At 39.9% G+C, this 17,221-nt stretch overlaps 1 protein-coding gene across 1 annotated transcript in view; it reads right to left on the reverse strand.

The window, feature by feature from the left end:
• Positions 1-4,950: 4,950 nt before the first annotated feature.
• Positions 4,951-17,221, reverse strand: part of LOC138971952 (uncharacterized) — a 14,290-nt gene continuing 2,019 nt past the window's right edge. Inside the window, exons 3-10 of the mRNA XM_070344798.1 lie at positions 16,147-16,263; positions 15,738-15,851; positions 15,224-15,340; positions 12,381-12,583; positions 11,871-11,916; positions 8,666-8,905; positions 6,813-6,962; positions 4,951-6,603 (exon numbers count right to left, since the gene is read on the reverse strand). Of these exons, the coding sequence (XP_070200899.1) occupies positions 5,282-6,603; positions 6,813-6,962; positions 8,666-8,905; positions 11,871-11,916; positions 12,381-12,583; positions 15,224-15,340; positions 15,738-15,851; positions 16,147-16,263 (2,309 nt within the window). The 3' untranslated portion in view covers positions 4,951-5,281. The remainder of the gene's footprint in view (positions 6,604-6,812; positions 6,963-8,665; positions 8,906-11,870; positions 11,917-12,380; positions 12,584-15,223; positions 15,341-15,737; positions 15,852-16,146; positions 16,264-17,221) is intronic.

The raw sequence follows: 17,221 nt of genomic DNA on the forward strand, positions 1-17,221 counted from the left end.
AATTAGTGGAAGAATCTGTTGTAATGTATGTTTGATGGTGTATGCTTTTAATCAAGCGTTGCTGACTATGAATGTAGATGTAAATGCTTGTATTTAACTGTGTTTGAATTTTAAATGTGTCAAGCGCAAAGAGCATAATTGTAAAGTTATGATGTTGCGCTATAAATGCTCATTTATTATTATTATTATTATTACCCAATAGGTTGAAGGGACAGGAACAACCAACAACCAACCCAACCCTGTAGTGTCACAGAATTTGCTTTATGAGAATAGTTTCAGAGACTTAAAACAAGTCGCGTAAGGCGAAATTACTACATTTAGTCAAGCTGTGGAACTCACAGAATGAAATTGAACGTAGTCCGCCGCTAGTGCAAAAGGCAGTGAAAGTTACGAGCCTGTTTGGCGCGGTAGCGCTGTGCTTCATAGCACGCTTTACTGTACCTCTCTTCGTGTTAACTTTCTGAGCGTGTTTTTAATCCAAACATATCATATCTATATGTTTTTGGAATCAGGAACCGACAAGGAATAAGATGAAAGTGTTTTTAAATTAATTTCGAAAATTTTATTTTGATCATGATTTTTAATTTTTTTAATTTTCAGAGCTTGTTTTTAATCCAAATATAACATATTTATATGTTTTTGGAATCAGAAAATGATGAAGAATAAGATGAACGTAAGTTTGGATCGTTTTATAATTTTTTATTTTTTTTACAATTTTCAGATTTTTAATGACCAAAGTCATTAATTAATTTTTAAGCCACCAAGCTGAAATGCAATACCGAAGTCCGGCCTTTGTCGAAGATTGCTTGGCCAAAATTTCAATCAATTTGATTGAAAAATGAGTGTGTGACAGTGCCGCCTCAACTTTTACAAAAAGCCGGATATGACGTCATCAAAGACATTTATCGAAAAAAAGAAAAAAATGTCCGGAGATATCATACCCAGAAACTCTCATGTCAAATTTCATAAAGATCGGTCCAGTAGTTTACTCTGAATCGCTCTACACACACACACACACGCACACACACACACACATACACCATGACCCTCGTCTCGATTCCCCCTCTATGTTAAAACATTTAGTCAAAACTTGACTAAATGTAACAAGTCGCGTAAGGCGAAAATACAATATTTAGTCAAGTAGCTGTCGAACTCACAGAATGAAACTGAACGCAATGCCATTTTTCAGCAAGACCGTATACTCGTAGCATCGTCAGTCCACCGCTCATGGCAAAGGCAGTGAAATTGACAAGAAGAGCGGGGTAGTAGTTGCGCTAAGAAGGATAGCACGCTTTTCTGTACCTCTCTTTGTTTTAACTTTCTGAGCGTGTTTTTAATCCAAACATATCCTATCTATATGTTTTTGGAATCAGGAACCGACAAGGAATAAGATGAAAGTGTTTTTAAATTGATTTGGACAATTTAATTTTGATAATAATTTTTATATATTTAATTTTCAGAGCTTGTTTTTAATCCGAATATAACATATTTATATGTTTTTGGAATCAGCAAATGATGGAGAATAAGATAAACGTAAATTTGGATCGTTTTATAAATTTTTATTTTTTTTTTTACAATTTTCAGATTTTTAATGACCAAAGTCATTAATTAATTTTTAAGCCACCAAGCTGAAATGCAATACCGAAGTCCGGGCTTCGTCGAAGATTACTTGACCAAAATTTCAACCAATTTGGTTGAAAAATGAGGGCGTGACAGTGCCGCCTCAACTTTCACGAAAAGCCGGATATGACGTCATCAAAGACATTTATCAAAAAAATGAAAAAAAACCGTTCGGGGATTTCATACCCAGGAACTCTCATGTCAAATTTCATAAAGATCGGCCCAGTAGTTTAGTCTGAATCGCTCTACACACACACACACACACACACACACAGACAGACACACACACACACACACACACACACACGCACATACACCACGACCCTCGTTTCGATTCCCCCTCGATGTTAAAATATTTAGTCAAAACTTGACTAAATATAAAAAGAGACTATACTCTCTATTTTCTTTTAAATATCTAAAAGAAAGTGTGAACTTTGTCTAGAAAGAATCCGGTTTCTCCTCACCCTTTTATAGAACTGTTAATTGGATGATTCAGAGGAAGCCAAGGAATGATGCTTCCCTTCCGTCAATTAGTACTTATTTCGTGTGACAGAAGTTGCTTTAGGAGGGAATAACAGAGACTAAAACTCTTTATACACATGCAATTTTGAAGATATAAACAGACTTTGTTATCGACAAAGCATACAGCTCTGCCACATTATTTAACAATTTTTTCTAAAGACTTGTTCCAGGATCTGATTCAAAAAGGTCATTGCTGAAAACTTGAATTGGATTACCTCGCACCTGTTATCACAAGAATAGCTGAATTTTCTTTCCCGTCAGATTATACGGCTGGGTAATTTAAACAGTCAGTGTGACACCTCCACTGAAAAAAGCCCTCCTTACAAACGGAATGAATCATTTACGTATTTCGAACATTCTGAAAAAAGTTGTTGCTTTGTCGGAATTTTTTTTCTTCTCAGAAATGCTTTGCTGAGCTTCAAGAGCACCTGCTGTGTAATGGTCATTTAGACCTATATCAGTCTGCATATAACCAAACTAGATGAATACCCACTTCCGATTGAACATTTAGTATTCATTAGTGGATTTCCCTTCTTTGATCCATGTGACGTCAGAGGCCGAAACAACTTCATATTTAGGCGCCCAGCTGAGACTACAAAATAGTGCATGTTTGTGTCGGTTCAATCGTAAACACTACAAAGAGTTCTAACCAGAATCGATCGATACATAATAAATGTTATTTATAATTTTGACCAAAATATGACATTTTACACATATCTTGACAGATATTGTTCACCTCGACCGCTGGCGCGGTCTCGGAGGAACACCGACTGTCTCGATCTGTGTAAAATGTCATATTTTGGTCAAAAATACAAATAACGTATAAAACACAGCTCTTTGTCCTTTAAATAAATGTGTGTTCGTGTGTGTTCGTGTGTGTGTGTGTGTGTGTGTGTGTGTGTGTGTGTGTGTGTGTGCGTGTGTTTTAGAATATGTATTAAAATTTCTCTTGTTATCCTGATTTTGTGCTGTTTTTAATCCAATAGATTTGTGTCTATAGATATGAGCGCTTTACTGCTTGCTAATTCCGCAAATTGCATGCTTCCTTACATTAAGGGAAGATTTGTCATGTTTTACATTAGACTGAGTATGTAGACAAAGTGAGGGTGTGTATGTATGTATGTATGTATGTATGTATGTATGTATGTATGTATGTATGTACCCCCCGCGGGTTAGGGGGAAGAATTTACCCGATGCTCCCCAGCATGTCGTAAGAGGCGACTAACGGATTCTGTTTCTCTTTTTACCCTTGTTAAGTGTTTCTTGTATAGAATATAGTCAATTTTTGTAAAGATTTTAGTCAAGCAGTATGTAAGAAATGTTAAGTCCTTTGTACTGGAAACTTGCATTCTCCCAGTAAGGTAATACATTGTACTACGTTGCAAGCCCCTGGAGCAAATTTTTGATTAGTGCTTTTGTGAACAAGAAACAATTGACAAGTGGCTCTATCCCATCTCTCCCCTTTCCCCGTCGCGATATAACCTTCGTGGTTGAAAACGACGTTAAACACCAAATAAAGAAAGAAACAAATAAAGAAAATGTATGTATGTATGTACGTATGTATGTATTTGTGTGAGTGTGTATGTGTGTGTGTGTGTGTGTGTGTGTGTGTATGTGTGTGTGTGTGTGTGTGTGTGTGTGTTGTGCGCGTGTGCATGTGTGTGTGAATGTGTGTGTGTGTGTGTGTGTGGAGCGATTCCCAGAAAACTATTAGACAGATCTTTTTGAAACTGTACAAGCAACGGTGTCCCAATAATATCCCCAGACGTTTTTATTCTTGATTCTGTTGCTAAAAATGTTTGATGTCATGATTTGCGGCTTTCAACAAAAGATGAGGCGAAAATGTGGCGACCGCATTAATTTTTCAATCAAAATCTTTGACATTTTGGTAAAACATTCTTTGACTCAGGGCATACTATGGGATTGCATCTGAGCTCGGAAGCTTAAAAATGAATCACCTAATTTTTCAGTCAAAACTATATTTGAAATTCGAATCGCAAATACAGATACAAAAAGTATTGTTTTGAATCCTTAATATTTCTTGAACCACAAAATATATTATGTATTGTGTTTGTTGTGAAAATATTCTCAAAAAACAAGGAAAATCCGTGTTGTGCTAATTAAGTCAGCGTTGTCTCGGCCGAAGGTGTTCCGGGAAAGAAAAGTGTAGTGTGTTCAGTTTCATTATTTGAGACTGACAGGTTGAATAAATGTATTGATTTTGCTATACAACGCTTGGTTCTTTTGAATCAAATATGTGAAGCGAGCTATGCATGGGGCTTAAGCTATACAAAAAACAGTTTATAGAAACTTTTCATTGCATCTTTTTGTGTGCACCGTGTGTGTGTGTGTGTGTGCGTGTGTGTGTGTGTGTGTGAGTGTATGTGTGTACGTGTGTGTGTGTGTGTGTGTGTGTGTGTGTGTGTGTGTGTGTGTGTGTGTGTGTGTGTGTGCGTGCGTGCGTGTGTTTACAGTTTATTTGAATTTAAAATATGTCATATGTTTCAGCATGGGAGAAGATGGAATTATACAGTTAGATAATTTGATTCTTAAAGTGAAATAGATTTTCGGAAGTACAACTAACACAATTCACACACACACACGCACGTACGCACGCACGTACGCACGCATACACACACACACACTGACACACACTTACACGCGCGCCAATACACACACACTCACACACATACACACACACACACACTCACACAGACACACACACACACACACATACACGCACACACACACACACACACACACACACACACACACACACACACACACACACACACACACACACACACACACAGTATGGGCAGATCAATGATGATGTACTCGTGTGTACGAGAAGGAAGGTGCAATTATGTACCCCTGTCCTATTTTCACATCCAACCAGTGATGCAAAAGGTTACACCATTCAAAAACACAACTCATAGTCGAGTCATGTACATGTACATGAAAGTCACAACTGAACAAGAACTGAATCAAGGGATACAACACGAATAATCATCTTAATCTGCAATGTTGACCAAAATACTCAGCCTTTGTTACGGTAAGGGTGAAACAGTAATTTGACCTAATGTTCAGAAAAGTAATTGCTTTCAGGCAATGTTTTTACTGATGTGGAGTCAGCTTTTCAGATAATTATCTTCAGCCTTTTCTTTTCTTTTCTACCGACGGGATCAAGTTCTTTTCTCGTCTTCCCTGTGGTATCCGAAAACCTGCTAAGGTCGGACAACATCATCAGCAGCGCCACGGTCACCATGAAGATAATGGCGACAGCGCCAGCAGTCTGAGACGACTTGCGGTGGTCAGGGGCCGAGGTCTTCTTGGCGCGCGTCTTGGACAGCGAGCTGACGTTGACGGCCAGTTCCTTCCTCACCTGCTCTGCCAGCAACTCCAGGAACTCTGCTCGCGTCATGCCAGGAGGCTGCTGCGGGAAGGTGATGTTGCACATCGTGGTGAATACTCCGGGATAATAGCCTGGTGCAGGGGTGGTTTGAGCAGGTTCGGAAGCGGTCGTTTCCCTTGTGGTTGCGTCGTCTGTTGTGGTTGTGTCGTCTGGAGGGGTTGCGTCGTCTGTTGTGGTTGCGTCGTCTGTTGTGGTTGCGTCGTCTGTTGTGGTTGCGTCGTCTGTTGTGGTTGTGTCGTCTGGAGGGGTTGCGTCGTCTGTTGTGGTTGTGTCGTCTGACGGGGTGTCTGAATCACAGACCGTCCTGCACGTGTCTTGGGGCGATGTGGGTGTCTCGGCAGTAGCTGTTGTCAATGACGCAGTAGATTCGAAAGTGGTTTCAGGATAGGTTGCAGCTTTCGTCGTTTCGAGCGATGTGCTTGCTTCTTTTGTCGTCATTATTGGCTCAGTAGTAGTGGTGGTTGTGGTGGTGGGCGTGTTGGTAGTTTCAGTTGTTGCCTCGGTAGTGGTTGTCGTTGTCTCTTCGGTCGTAGTGGCTGGTTCAGAGGTTGTTTCGGTTGATGCTGGGCCAGCGGTAGTCGTTAGCTCACCAGGTGTTGTTTCAGTTGTAGTTTCTGCGCTGGTCCATTCAGTTGTCTGCTCCTCAGTGGTTTGTTCCTTGGTCGTGCTATACACAGACGTGGTGGACTCCACAGGACACTGCAGCCAGTCGCGGTCATCATCATCACTGGCTCTGGGAGTCGTACACAGCACGGGCTTGGCGTACTGGTTGGCACCGAAACATCCCACCTCCAGCACGCGCACCTCGTAGTCTCCACACACCGTTGCACAGCTCGTGTCGTTGTCACCGCTCACAGACACCAACCTGTACTTGTGGGACTCCCCGCCTTCCATACTTAGCCAGTCGTTGTCGCAGTAACCACATCGCTTGGGGCATTGGACGCGATACGACGCTTCATGTCGAAAGCAATTGTTCAAACTCAATATCTTACATCTGCTATTGTCCGGGCAGGTGTTGGAGATAGGGGTGGTCTGCGAGAGTGTGTCTGGAGACAGAAAAGACATGTGTGACCAGGCGCCGCATTCCTTTTAGTTTGACATGCGGCTGACTTAACTGTTGACTCAAAAATCAGTCAGTCAAGGTAAAGATACATTTGAATATGGTCAATTTTGTTAAGTCAATATTTGAGATGCGCGCAGCTATACGCCAATGACGCGAAACCTACGTGTATTCAGGGTGTGACGCCAAGCTCACCATTGTCTGTCCTGAGACGCAGAAAGAAACCACTGACGTCACCCTGACAGACACACCGCGTGACGTTGTACAATTCCTGCGTGGATGTGACGATGGCGGCGTGAGCTGGGTGCTGACAGTGCTGGGTGTGACCACACTCAAACTCGGACACTGGTTGTTGTTATCGTCACGAGCGTCACCGTCGTTTTTGTTAATAGCATCATCATTATCACCATCAAAATTAACTGATGATGTTTGTATTACCTTACCACTGTTTAACGGCAAAAATGTGTTAAGTGCCAGAGAATATAGGAAATAGATTATTAATATGAAAACAGATGTACCATGTTCCGGAGGATTTTGGAAGAGAAAGTTTAATGTAGAAATTGATGAACGATCTTGGATAGTTGCCTATCAGTCAACACAAGAGACTAGATTAAGAGTTTTACACTGGAAAATTATGCACAACATTTATCCGACCAACATTCTCCTGTGTAAAATGAAAGTAACGGAAACTAATAAATGTAATTACTGTTGTGATGTAACTGATTTCATTGAACACTTCTTTTGTGAATGCCCGGTTGTATACAAATTCTGGAAGTTTATTGAAGAATTTATTTTTCGTACTTTAGAAATTAAGATTGTTTTGAAAGTTAGTGATGTTTTATTTAGTATGCATTTTGTAATGGTGAAAAAGGCAACTATGTATAAATTGAACCACATTATCTTAATCGGAAAGATGTGCGTTAGTATATACAGGGTGGTCCAAAAAAATGTACCCGGTAGACAGTTTTGTGTGCCTGTCATTTCTGCTACAGGGCTCCCACCTATTCTTTTTCACCTGGAATGTCTCACACAAGCATGAAAGCTTAGTAAGGCACAGTTTTTTCTTCTTTGCAACATCATTTCTGGGCGTAGTTCAATAGTTCATCACATTCTCAATCCCAGCACCTCGTCCCCAGATCTTTCTCCTCCAGATTTCTTCCTCCGGGGGTATTTGAAGGATAGGGTTTACCACAACAATCCACAGACAATACAAGCGCTAAAGGAGAACATTCTTCGTGAAATCAGGAGGATTCCACTCGAGACCTTGGACAGAGTTATCAACAACTTCAATGTCCGTGTCGCAGCCGTAATCCAGAGACGAGGTGCTTGGATTGAGAATACTAAACTTTCATGCTTGTGTGAGACATTCCAGGTGAAAAAGAATAGGTGGGAGCCCTGTAGCAGAAATGACAGGCACGCAAAACTGTCTACATTTTTTTGGACCACCCTGTATAAAAAAACAAATTCGTTTTTACCGTTGGAAAGTATTTTTAATAGGCAGTTACAGATAAGAAGCATTTTTCTGTGAGTGTTCGAAGAACAAAACGTTAAAAAAGTTAGCTTGTTGTACTCGATAAGTTGTATTTAATTCATTGTATGAGATATTGTTAATTGTAGTTATTTATTTGAATAAAATTATTTGAAAAAAAAGAAGAAAAAAAAGCTTGAAACCGGCCAGATGAAATCACAAACACTAACAGAGATAAAACTGTAATCGGAAACTGTAAGGGAGCGAACTAAATGTTCTGACAGGAAAAAAAGGAGACTTTTTACCTTAATGTTTAGCATCCTGGATCAGGCAGCGACCAGCTGTCTAAATATTCATTGTCAATATACCAAACCTGGTTACTGTTGTGGTTTTGTGTGTGTAAAAAAACCAATACTTCATATATTAAAAAACGATCAATTTGAAAAAACAAACAAAAAAACCCACACATCAAAATTAGCGTCGTCGTAGTCGTCATGATCATTATGATCATCATCATCATGATCATCATCATCATCATCATCATCATCATCATCATCATCATCATCATCATCATGCACACTTTGAGGAATACACTTGTCTTGCAGGATGTCACACATACCCTTGTCGATCCGGAGACGCGCGAAGTAACCACTGACGTCACTTTGACAGACGCACTGCGTGACGTTGTACAATTCCTGCGTTGAGTGCAAGATGGTGGCGTGAGCTGGGTGCTGACAGTGCTGGGTGTGACCACACTCAAACTCGGTCACACTGCTGCCCTCTGGCCGGTGGGTGGCGCCCTGGTACTGACACCTAGGCTCTGGAAAAGCATTTTACCGCATGTATGTGTGTTCCGGGGAGAGTGAAATAATTACGATTTCTTAAAGCCATATGTACTCGATGACTATACACGCTAATTGCTTTACCAACAGCTGGAGACAGACTAAATTAAGTTCCCTGCAAAATATTGTGGTCTAGGACCCCTTAAATGTTGAGATATTTGAATTTTCATTTTGATCTGGATCGTCCTATTTATAGATTTGGCAACACATGTAACGTTGATGCAAGGGAGAGAACACCGCGGCTTTGTTGACATCCTCACTTTTTCAGAGGCTAGAACAAGCTGTAATGCATGTATTATGGTCCGCGCATGGTGACGTATCGTCATTATATGGTCTTATGGTGCGTTTGACATCGATTGTGGGCAAACTACACTTTGTAAACACGGGAGTGCGTTAGTATGCCTTTAAGAAAACGTAAAAGGATACACAGTCTGGATTATTAAGGCATAGAGGAGTTTTTGACAAAACAGTACAGTACAGATTTGGCTGCAGGAAAGTTTTGCACATTGTGCACAGTTGATTTTATCAAAGGAATTTATCATGTTTGGTTATACATACAGAGGCTACATACAGACAGGGTTTTTGATAAGTTCTTGCAGCCAGCAAAATATTATCTGTACACCGCAAGACTGAAAGACATATGTTGCCACACATTGACATTTAATCTTTTTGTTTACAACAACGATTTAGAATAGAAAAATATAACGCCTTAATGAGTAGCAATATTGACAATTTTTATGCAGAATAGAACCATTATATGGAACATCTTTGATTGATCCTGTTTTTTTAATTTTTTTTCTATTTTGTCTCCTATTATAATTGTCCAGTTTATATGCCTTCTCTGTCCACAAAGAATTAAAAAAAAATTGAACCTGTATTTAATAACGATTACTCAGACCACCACCATCTCTCTCTCTCTCTCTCTCTCTCTCTCTCTCTCTCTCTCTCTCTCTCTCTCTCTCTCTTTTTTTTAAAACTTTTTAATTTTTAATTTTTCAATTTTATCATTGTGTGTCTGTGCGTCCCAAGGAAAAATTGTAAGAAAAGGCGTAGCCTTAAATCTTAATCCTTGTTAAATAAAGTTCAATTCAATTCAATTTAATTCTCTCTCTCTCTCTCTCTCTCTCTCTCTCTCTCTCTCTCTCTCTCTCTCTCTCTCTCTCTCTTTTTCCCACACTCTAAACGACCTTGCTGATCGCGCGAGAAAGGAAGTATCAGCTATCCTCAAACTTCTTTGGAGTATTGGGGAATATTCTCCTGATACATTTTTTTAAACTGTTTGACAGTCAAATACAACCGATCTTGACGTACGGTTCGGAGGTCTGGGGACTCTCTGCTGATCAACAAATTGTTGAAAGAGTACATTTGTCTGCCATTAAAAGGTTTGTCGGTGTCCATTCGAAGTCACCAAGGCATATAGTTTACGGTGAAACAGGACGTTATCCTCTGTTTGTGGTAACGCACATAAAGTGTATGAAGTTTTGGCTTCGATTAACTCGGATGGATGGCAACAGATACCCCAAGAAAGTGTATAATATGTTATTGTCTATACAAAGGCAAAATTACACGACATGGGCTTGTAACGTTCGTAATGTTTTGTACAAGTACGGATTTGGTGAAGTGTGGGAAGCACAAGGTGTTGGTTGTATTTCCACGTTTGTAAGAGAATTTCGCCAAAGACTTGTCGATTGCTTTAGACAGGATTGGCATAGTTCCCTTGAATCACACGTGTTTTATAATGTGTATTCGTTATTTAAGAAGTCCTTGTGTATGAGTGGTTATTTGTATCAGATAAGAAATGTTCATTTGAGGAGAATGTTAGCACATTTCAGATTTGGTATGTCACCCTTAAATAACCACTATTTACAGTATAAACCCAATGTGAATAACGTAGACAGACTTTGCCCTTTGTGCTCAGATGATACACTGGAGACGGAAGTACATTTTTTACTTGTTTGTCCCGCATATACTGAGATCAGAGTTGAATTAATAGCCTCAAAGTATTATCGGAACCCATCCATGTTTAGAATGTGCCAATTACTATCCTCAACAAATGGCCAAGTGGTAAGACAATTAGCAACGTATATTTACAAAGCACTACGCTTTCGCACTGATTCTCTGGAAAATGCACAGTTGCAAGATGCAGGTCCATAATGTTGCTTTTTCTGCTTATTTTAAACATTGTTCGCTTGTATTATGTGTTACCATTCTTGTTATGGGCCGGAGCCTCCTAACAAATAAAATTTCTGACTCCGACTCCGACTCCGTCTCTCTCTCTCTCTCTCTCTCTCTCTCTCTCTCTCTCTCTCTCTCTCTCTCTCTCTCTCTCTCTCTCTCTCTCTCCCCCTCTCTCCTTCCCACACCAGTTATCTGTTCACAAACCTTCACCCATATAAATGTATGTTGTATCTTAAATGTAAGAATATTGTATGTACGTACCAATGCATATTTGTAAACATGTGTTTATGTATATAAAAAAAAGAAGAAAAAAGTTTCAACCTGAGATACAGCGTGGGATTATTGCATCACTGTCCAGCGTGCAATTATACATGTATGACGCAAACCCCATGTGCGTACAGCTGCCATTCGATGACGTCACACAGGGATCGGACAGGGTGTCTGGAAAAAATCGAATCGAAGATAGAAATAACATTCTTTGTAAACAACATAGATTCCACGAAATCTTCAATTACACATACGGCAAAATATTGACCACTTTGTGAATAATTTTGTATTTGCATGTTAATGACGTTTCATTATTTTGTTCACCAACTTTAAAGAATGTTTTTCTATTTCTCTATATATCTAACAACATATGTGTGTATCCTCTTCGGACAATGTACTCACAAAACGTGTTCATTGGGATCCAGATTTGGAAAATAAAGGTGAAGACTTCATCTCCAGATGGTCCTCTCCTAATGTCCACTTTGTCCAGAAACCAACGGTCATCCCCCACCGTGACATCATAAGAGATAGTGATGTTCTTCATCTGACACAGAGAGAAAAAACGGCAGGTAAAAAACAAATCACTGTTTAACTTTTAAACACTGTTACTTGTGTTTGTTCCCCTCAGAGTGCAACATTTTGATTGATAAAGCATGCTTATACAAGGCAAACCAACCATCTACCCACCTATCCATCCCCAAAACCGAGTATGAGGGTACAGAAATAGAGGTCTAAAAGGCGAAACAAGAGGAAAGTTCGTATCGGTGCTGACTTTACAGCTGAACACACACACACACACACACACACACACACACACACACACACACACACGCACGAACGCACACGCGCACGTACACACACTCTCTCTCTCTCTCTCTCTCTCTCTCTCTCTCTCTCTCTCTCTCTCTAACAATCCCACGCCAACATCTTAACGCCAACGCACACCCCCACCATCAGCCCATTGTCCTACTACCACCCCTATCACCCCCACCCATACAAATGACTTACCTCCCCTACATCAAAAGTTTCGATGCGAAACTCCTCTTTTGTTCCTTTCCCAAAGGGGTCGTTCCAGTTTGTCACCGACCCGGTCAGTTTCAGGCGTTCTGTGGTTCCGTTGGTGCCAGAAATGACCAGACCCACGCTGGCATCGGTCGCGGCATGGTCAGAACTCCCAGTACTTATGTAGATGTGATAGGTTAGGGTTGGTGCTGACAAAGTATAGAACATATATCAAAATGACACAACAGCCGGAAGAGATGAATTTAAGAGTGTGATTTGTTTTGGTAAGTTGGTAGTTGGTATGGAACCAAATAGTTCTCAAAAAGTCTATCTGATGATTTGAAAGATGTTTTTTTACGAAAGGAAATGATTTTCAAGCCAGCTGTTTCCACATCTGAATGTTGATGATATTCAAATTGGTACGATTAAGGAAGGGTTTATTCGAGACCCAGATCCTGGCGTTAACTTTTCAACATTATATTAGTCAAAGTTAGCTCTGGTGGGGAAAATATTAAGATTTCACCATGTTTTATGCTATGCGCTTGGTAGATAGTCTACTATAAATTCATTCACGTGGGTTCTTGAACGACAAGAGACTAAAACAAAGAATAGTTAGTTTTTTGGAACGTTCGGGGCTGCCAACTGTTACGCTTTCAGCGTTCGTACTACGTTTTAAAACCAATTGCTACGCTGTTAAACCAAGCTTAGAATTGAGTTAAACACAGGCATGCAACAATTCGCTCTTTCTTGTGAGCCCTGATCCTCATTTCTGATCCTCAATCCGTGTAGCGGTCTGATTTTGTGTCATAAAACTTTATACTGTACACAATGAAAAGCAGCACTGCAAACACTCTCTATTCAATAGGATATTGTGTTAATTTTGTCTAAATACACTTTTTAAATATGTATATGTCGTTCCGGCTTCACGTAATTGCCGAATTCGCAGAATCGGCAACATTTTTGCCCATTTCGCGTAATCGGCAAAACGCTGCCTATTATGCGAAATCGGTAGCGTTTTGCCAAAAATGCGTAAAGACTCCTAAAATGTGCCCATTTCGCAAAAGCTGCAGCCAGTCTGTTACCTTTCGTGTCATCCGAACATTGCATTAACATTGCTTTACCTCCATATCATGTTTTTTACATTTAGTCAAGTTTTGACTAAATGCTTTAATATAGACGGGGAATCGAGACGAGGGTCGTGTGTATGTATGTGCGTGCGTGTGTGTGTGTGTGTGTGTGTGTGTGTGTGTGTGTGTGTGTGTGTAGATTGATTCCGAGGAAACTGCTAGGCCGATCTTCATGAAACGTTACATAAATATTCTTTCAGATAATATCCCCAGACTATTTTTTTCTTTTTTTGGATAAATGTCTTTGATGACGTAATATCCGGCTTTTAGTGAAATTTGAGGCGGCACTGTCACGCCCTAATTTTTTAACCAAATTGATTGAAATGTTAGTTAAGCTATCTTCGACAAAGGCCGGACTTTGGTATTGCATTTCAGCTTGGAGGCGTAAAAACTAATTAATGAGTTTAGTCATTGAAAATCTGAAAATTGTAATTAACATTATTTTTTTAGATATCGATCCAAAAATAATGGCATCCTATTTTTCATTATTTTCTGATTCCAAAAACATATAAATATGTAATATTCGGATTAAAAACAAGCTCTGAAAATGAAAAATATGAAAATAGTGATTAAAATAAAATTTTGATTATCGATTTAAAAACAATTTCATCTGACTCCTTTTCGGTTCCTGATTCTAAAAACATATAGATAGGTTATGTTTGGATTAAAAACAAGCTCAGAAAGTTAAAAAGAATAAAGATGCAGAAAAGCGTGCTATCCTGCTCAGCGCAACCACTACCGCGCTATAATGGCTGGTTAATTTCACTGGCTTTTCCACGAGCGGGGGACTGACAATGCTATACGGTTTTGGTGAAAAAAATGCAGTGCGTTCAGTTTCATTCTGTGAGTTCGGCAGCTTGACTAAATGTAGTAATTTCGCCTTACGCCACTTGTTTTGGTCTGTGTTGGTCTGTGTCGAGCATAACGAAAACCTCACGTTTTGCCATAACTTGCCATAACTTGCCATAACTCATCGATTATTTCAAAATCTATCCATTCGAGTATCCAGCTGTCTAAGTGTGATGATATCCCAGGCATTTAAAAACTTTACAACAGAAAAATGGCTGCCGATTTCACAAAATGGGCAAATTCAAGAAGCCTTTACGCGTTTTCGGCAAAACGATTGAAAATGTTTTTGAAAACCGCAAAACTACGAACGGATTAAAAAATATATAATCTGACTAGTGTACACACCTAATGCTTCGTAAAAACACCCATGCTTTGTGAATAAAGGTCTCACTATCTGTTAAGAGATTCTAAATTGCTTACTGCACATTTCTCCGACGTCAAATGTTAGGTTGAGACGCGCATCCCCATCCTAAAACTCTTAATCGACGGATGTTTACCCTGGCTGGCTGTGTAAAGGCGTGTAAAGCTCATATCTCCCGTTTTACTATAGCTATGAACCTAAATTTTACCACACACCGTATGCACCACAATTGCAAGCTACTCACCAAATATATGTCAGCTCAATTAAACCCAGAGTACCAGAGATACAAGTCTAATAAAAAGACAGACAGACAGACAGACAAACAGAGCAATTCCTATACACCGCCATTTAACGGCGGCGTGTACATGTAAATTGCTACACTTCACAAGGGTTGGCAGGTCTGTAACGATCTCCAACACTCCGACTAGGTCGACTGTTGTCTTTAAAGTGGACGTGCTGCTTCAAGCTCAAGATGATGAGAAACGATGGGTTTAGAGACACACGGAACTTACTTTGACAGGTGGGTCCAGTGTATCCATGGTGACAGATACAGGTGTGTGTGGGATGAACCCCAGTGGTGAAACACCGACCCCCTGGTTCACACTCGCTGGGGTTACTGCACGGCTTCTCTGTCACGTAAAAGCATAAGCGCGTCAGTTAGTAAATGATGTACACATATATAGAAATTTAGTGTTGCATTCGCGGTGACATGTCTACCATTACCCATCAAATACATAATGGTATGTCTTCATTGATGCATCTGTCGTACCGAATTCACAAAATTGTCGATTTGCTAGAAATCTTCAATCCAAAAAGTGTGCCAGAAAGCCAAGTTAAATTTATTTAACTGCCAACACAGTTTGGAGAAAAGGACCCGTCATGATTGTTTTGTTGGGGTACGGAAAATATCGCCAAAATCGTGTTGCAGAGTTAATACTATATTGCTCACAAGCGGCACCGACAAATTTATGAAGATAATTGTTATCACAATTAAATGCAACGTGGTTACGTTTCAACTGATATTACCACATGTCTTGAGTGGTGTCACTGCATAATTGACGTCACAGGTGCATGTGGTGCTGCAGACCATGTGATCCCCACAGTCCGTGGTGACGTCACAACGGTCCCCTTCCTGCCCACCTGCGGAGTTAACAGCCTTTTGAATTATGCAGTCTTCTACTTGTAAGACCGACCCGTCCAATGTTTTGTACTCTGAAAGGCTGCTTACAAGGTCAAACATACAACAGTAGCAAACTCTTCATTGTCCAGAAAAAATAAATACATTTAAATGGAAAATTGTCTTTGACGCATCCAACCTGCCTGTGAAGGATTTTAAAACGCATATTTTGATTATTTTTTGTATTAGGACGTTCAATAAGACAATTAAACAGAAAGAATGTCATTACACACACGTGTAGACAGACACAGACATTACCACAGGATCCATCGTCCTTAGTCAGAAGAGCTGCGTTGCACGTGCACACATTTTCTGCACACGTCATTCTGTCTGCACACTCCGCTTTGAGCCAGCACCACGACCCCTCAGCCTTACCTGAATGAACGATAAATGACAAATGATCCTACATACGTCAGAGAAACCACCCATGTCATCACTAAACCGTACCTTGGCAGGGCCCTCATAAGTAATGTTCCACTGTTCGTAATGACCAAGAGCGTATTATCGAGCGGACAGTGGTGAAATGTCAGCTCGGAGCTTATTTTCACTGGGATGTCAGTCAATATTGCCTTCAGCGTCTCGTGAGTTTACTTGCCTCGGTGTTCAAGGACAACGACTCTTCCAAACCCCATGAAACCCCGACAGAACTAGAACAAAGATAGCAATGAGAATGTACAAGTTTACCAGAAGAAAAAACCCGGCAACATGACTTCTTTCCCTTTCTGTCATCTCTCCTTTTACTTTATTTGCTGATGAAAACCATATGTCGAAACCGGTCCGTGTTCAGTGTTTGATTGTCCATGTTGCTAAGTATTTTTACATTTAGTCAAGTTTTGACTAAATGTTTTAACATAGAGGGGGAATCGAGACGAGGGTCGTGGTGTATGTGTGTCTGTGTGTGTGTGTGTGTGTGTGTGTAGAGCGATTCAGAGTAAACTACTGGACCGATCTTTATGAAATTTGACATGAGAATTCCTGGGTATGATATCCCCGGACATTTTTTTTGGATAAATGTCTTTGATGACGTCATATCCGGCTTTTTGTAAAAGTTGAGGCGGCACTGTCACACCCTCCTTTTTCAATCAAATTGATTGACATTTTGGCCAAGCAATCTTCAACAAAGGCCGGACTTCGGTATTGCATTTCAGCTTGGTGGCTTAAAAATTAATTAATGACTTTGGTCATTAAAAATCAGAAAATTGTAATTAAAATTGTTTTTTTTATAAAACGACCCAAATTTACGTTCATCTTATTTTTCATTATTTTCTGATTCCAAAAACATATAAATATGTTATATTCGGAAAACAAGCTCTCAAAATTAAAACTATAAAAA

The sequence above is a fragment of the Littorina saxatilis genome, linkage group LG7 (assembly GCF_037325665.1).
Source record: "Littorina saxatilis isolate snail1 linkage group LG7, US_GU_Lsax_2.0, whole genome shotgun sequence".
NCBI classification, from domain to species: Eukaryota; Metazoa; Mollusca; class Gastropoda; order Littorinimorpha; family Littorinidae; genus Littorina; species Littorina saxatilis.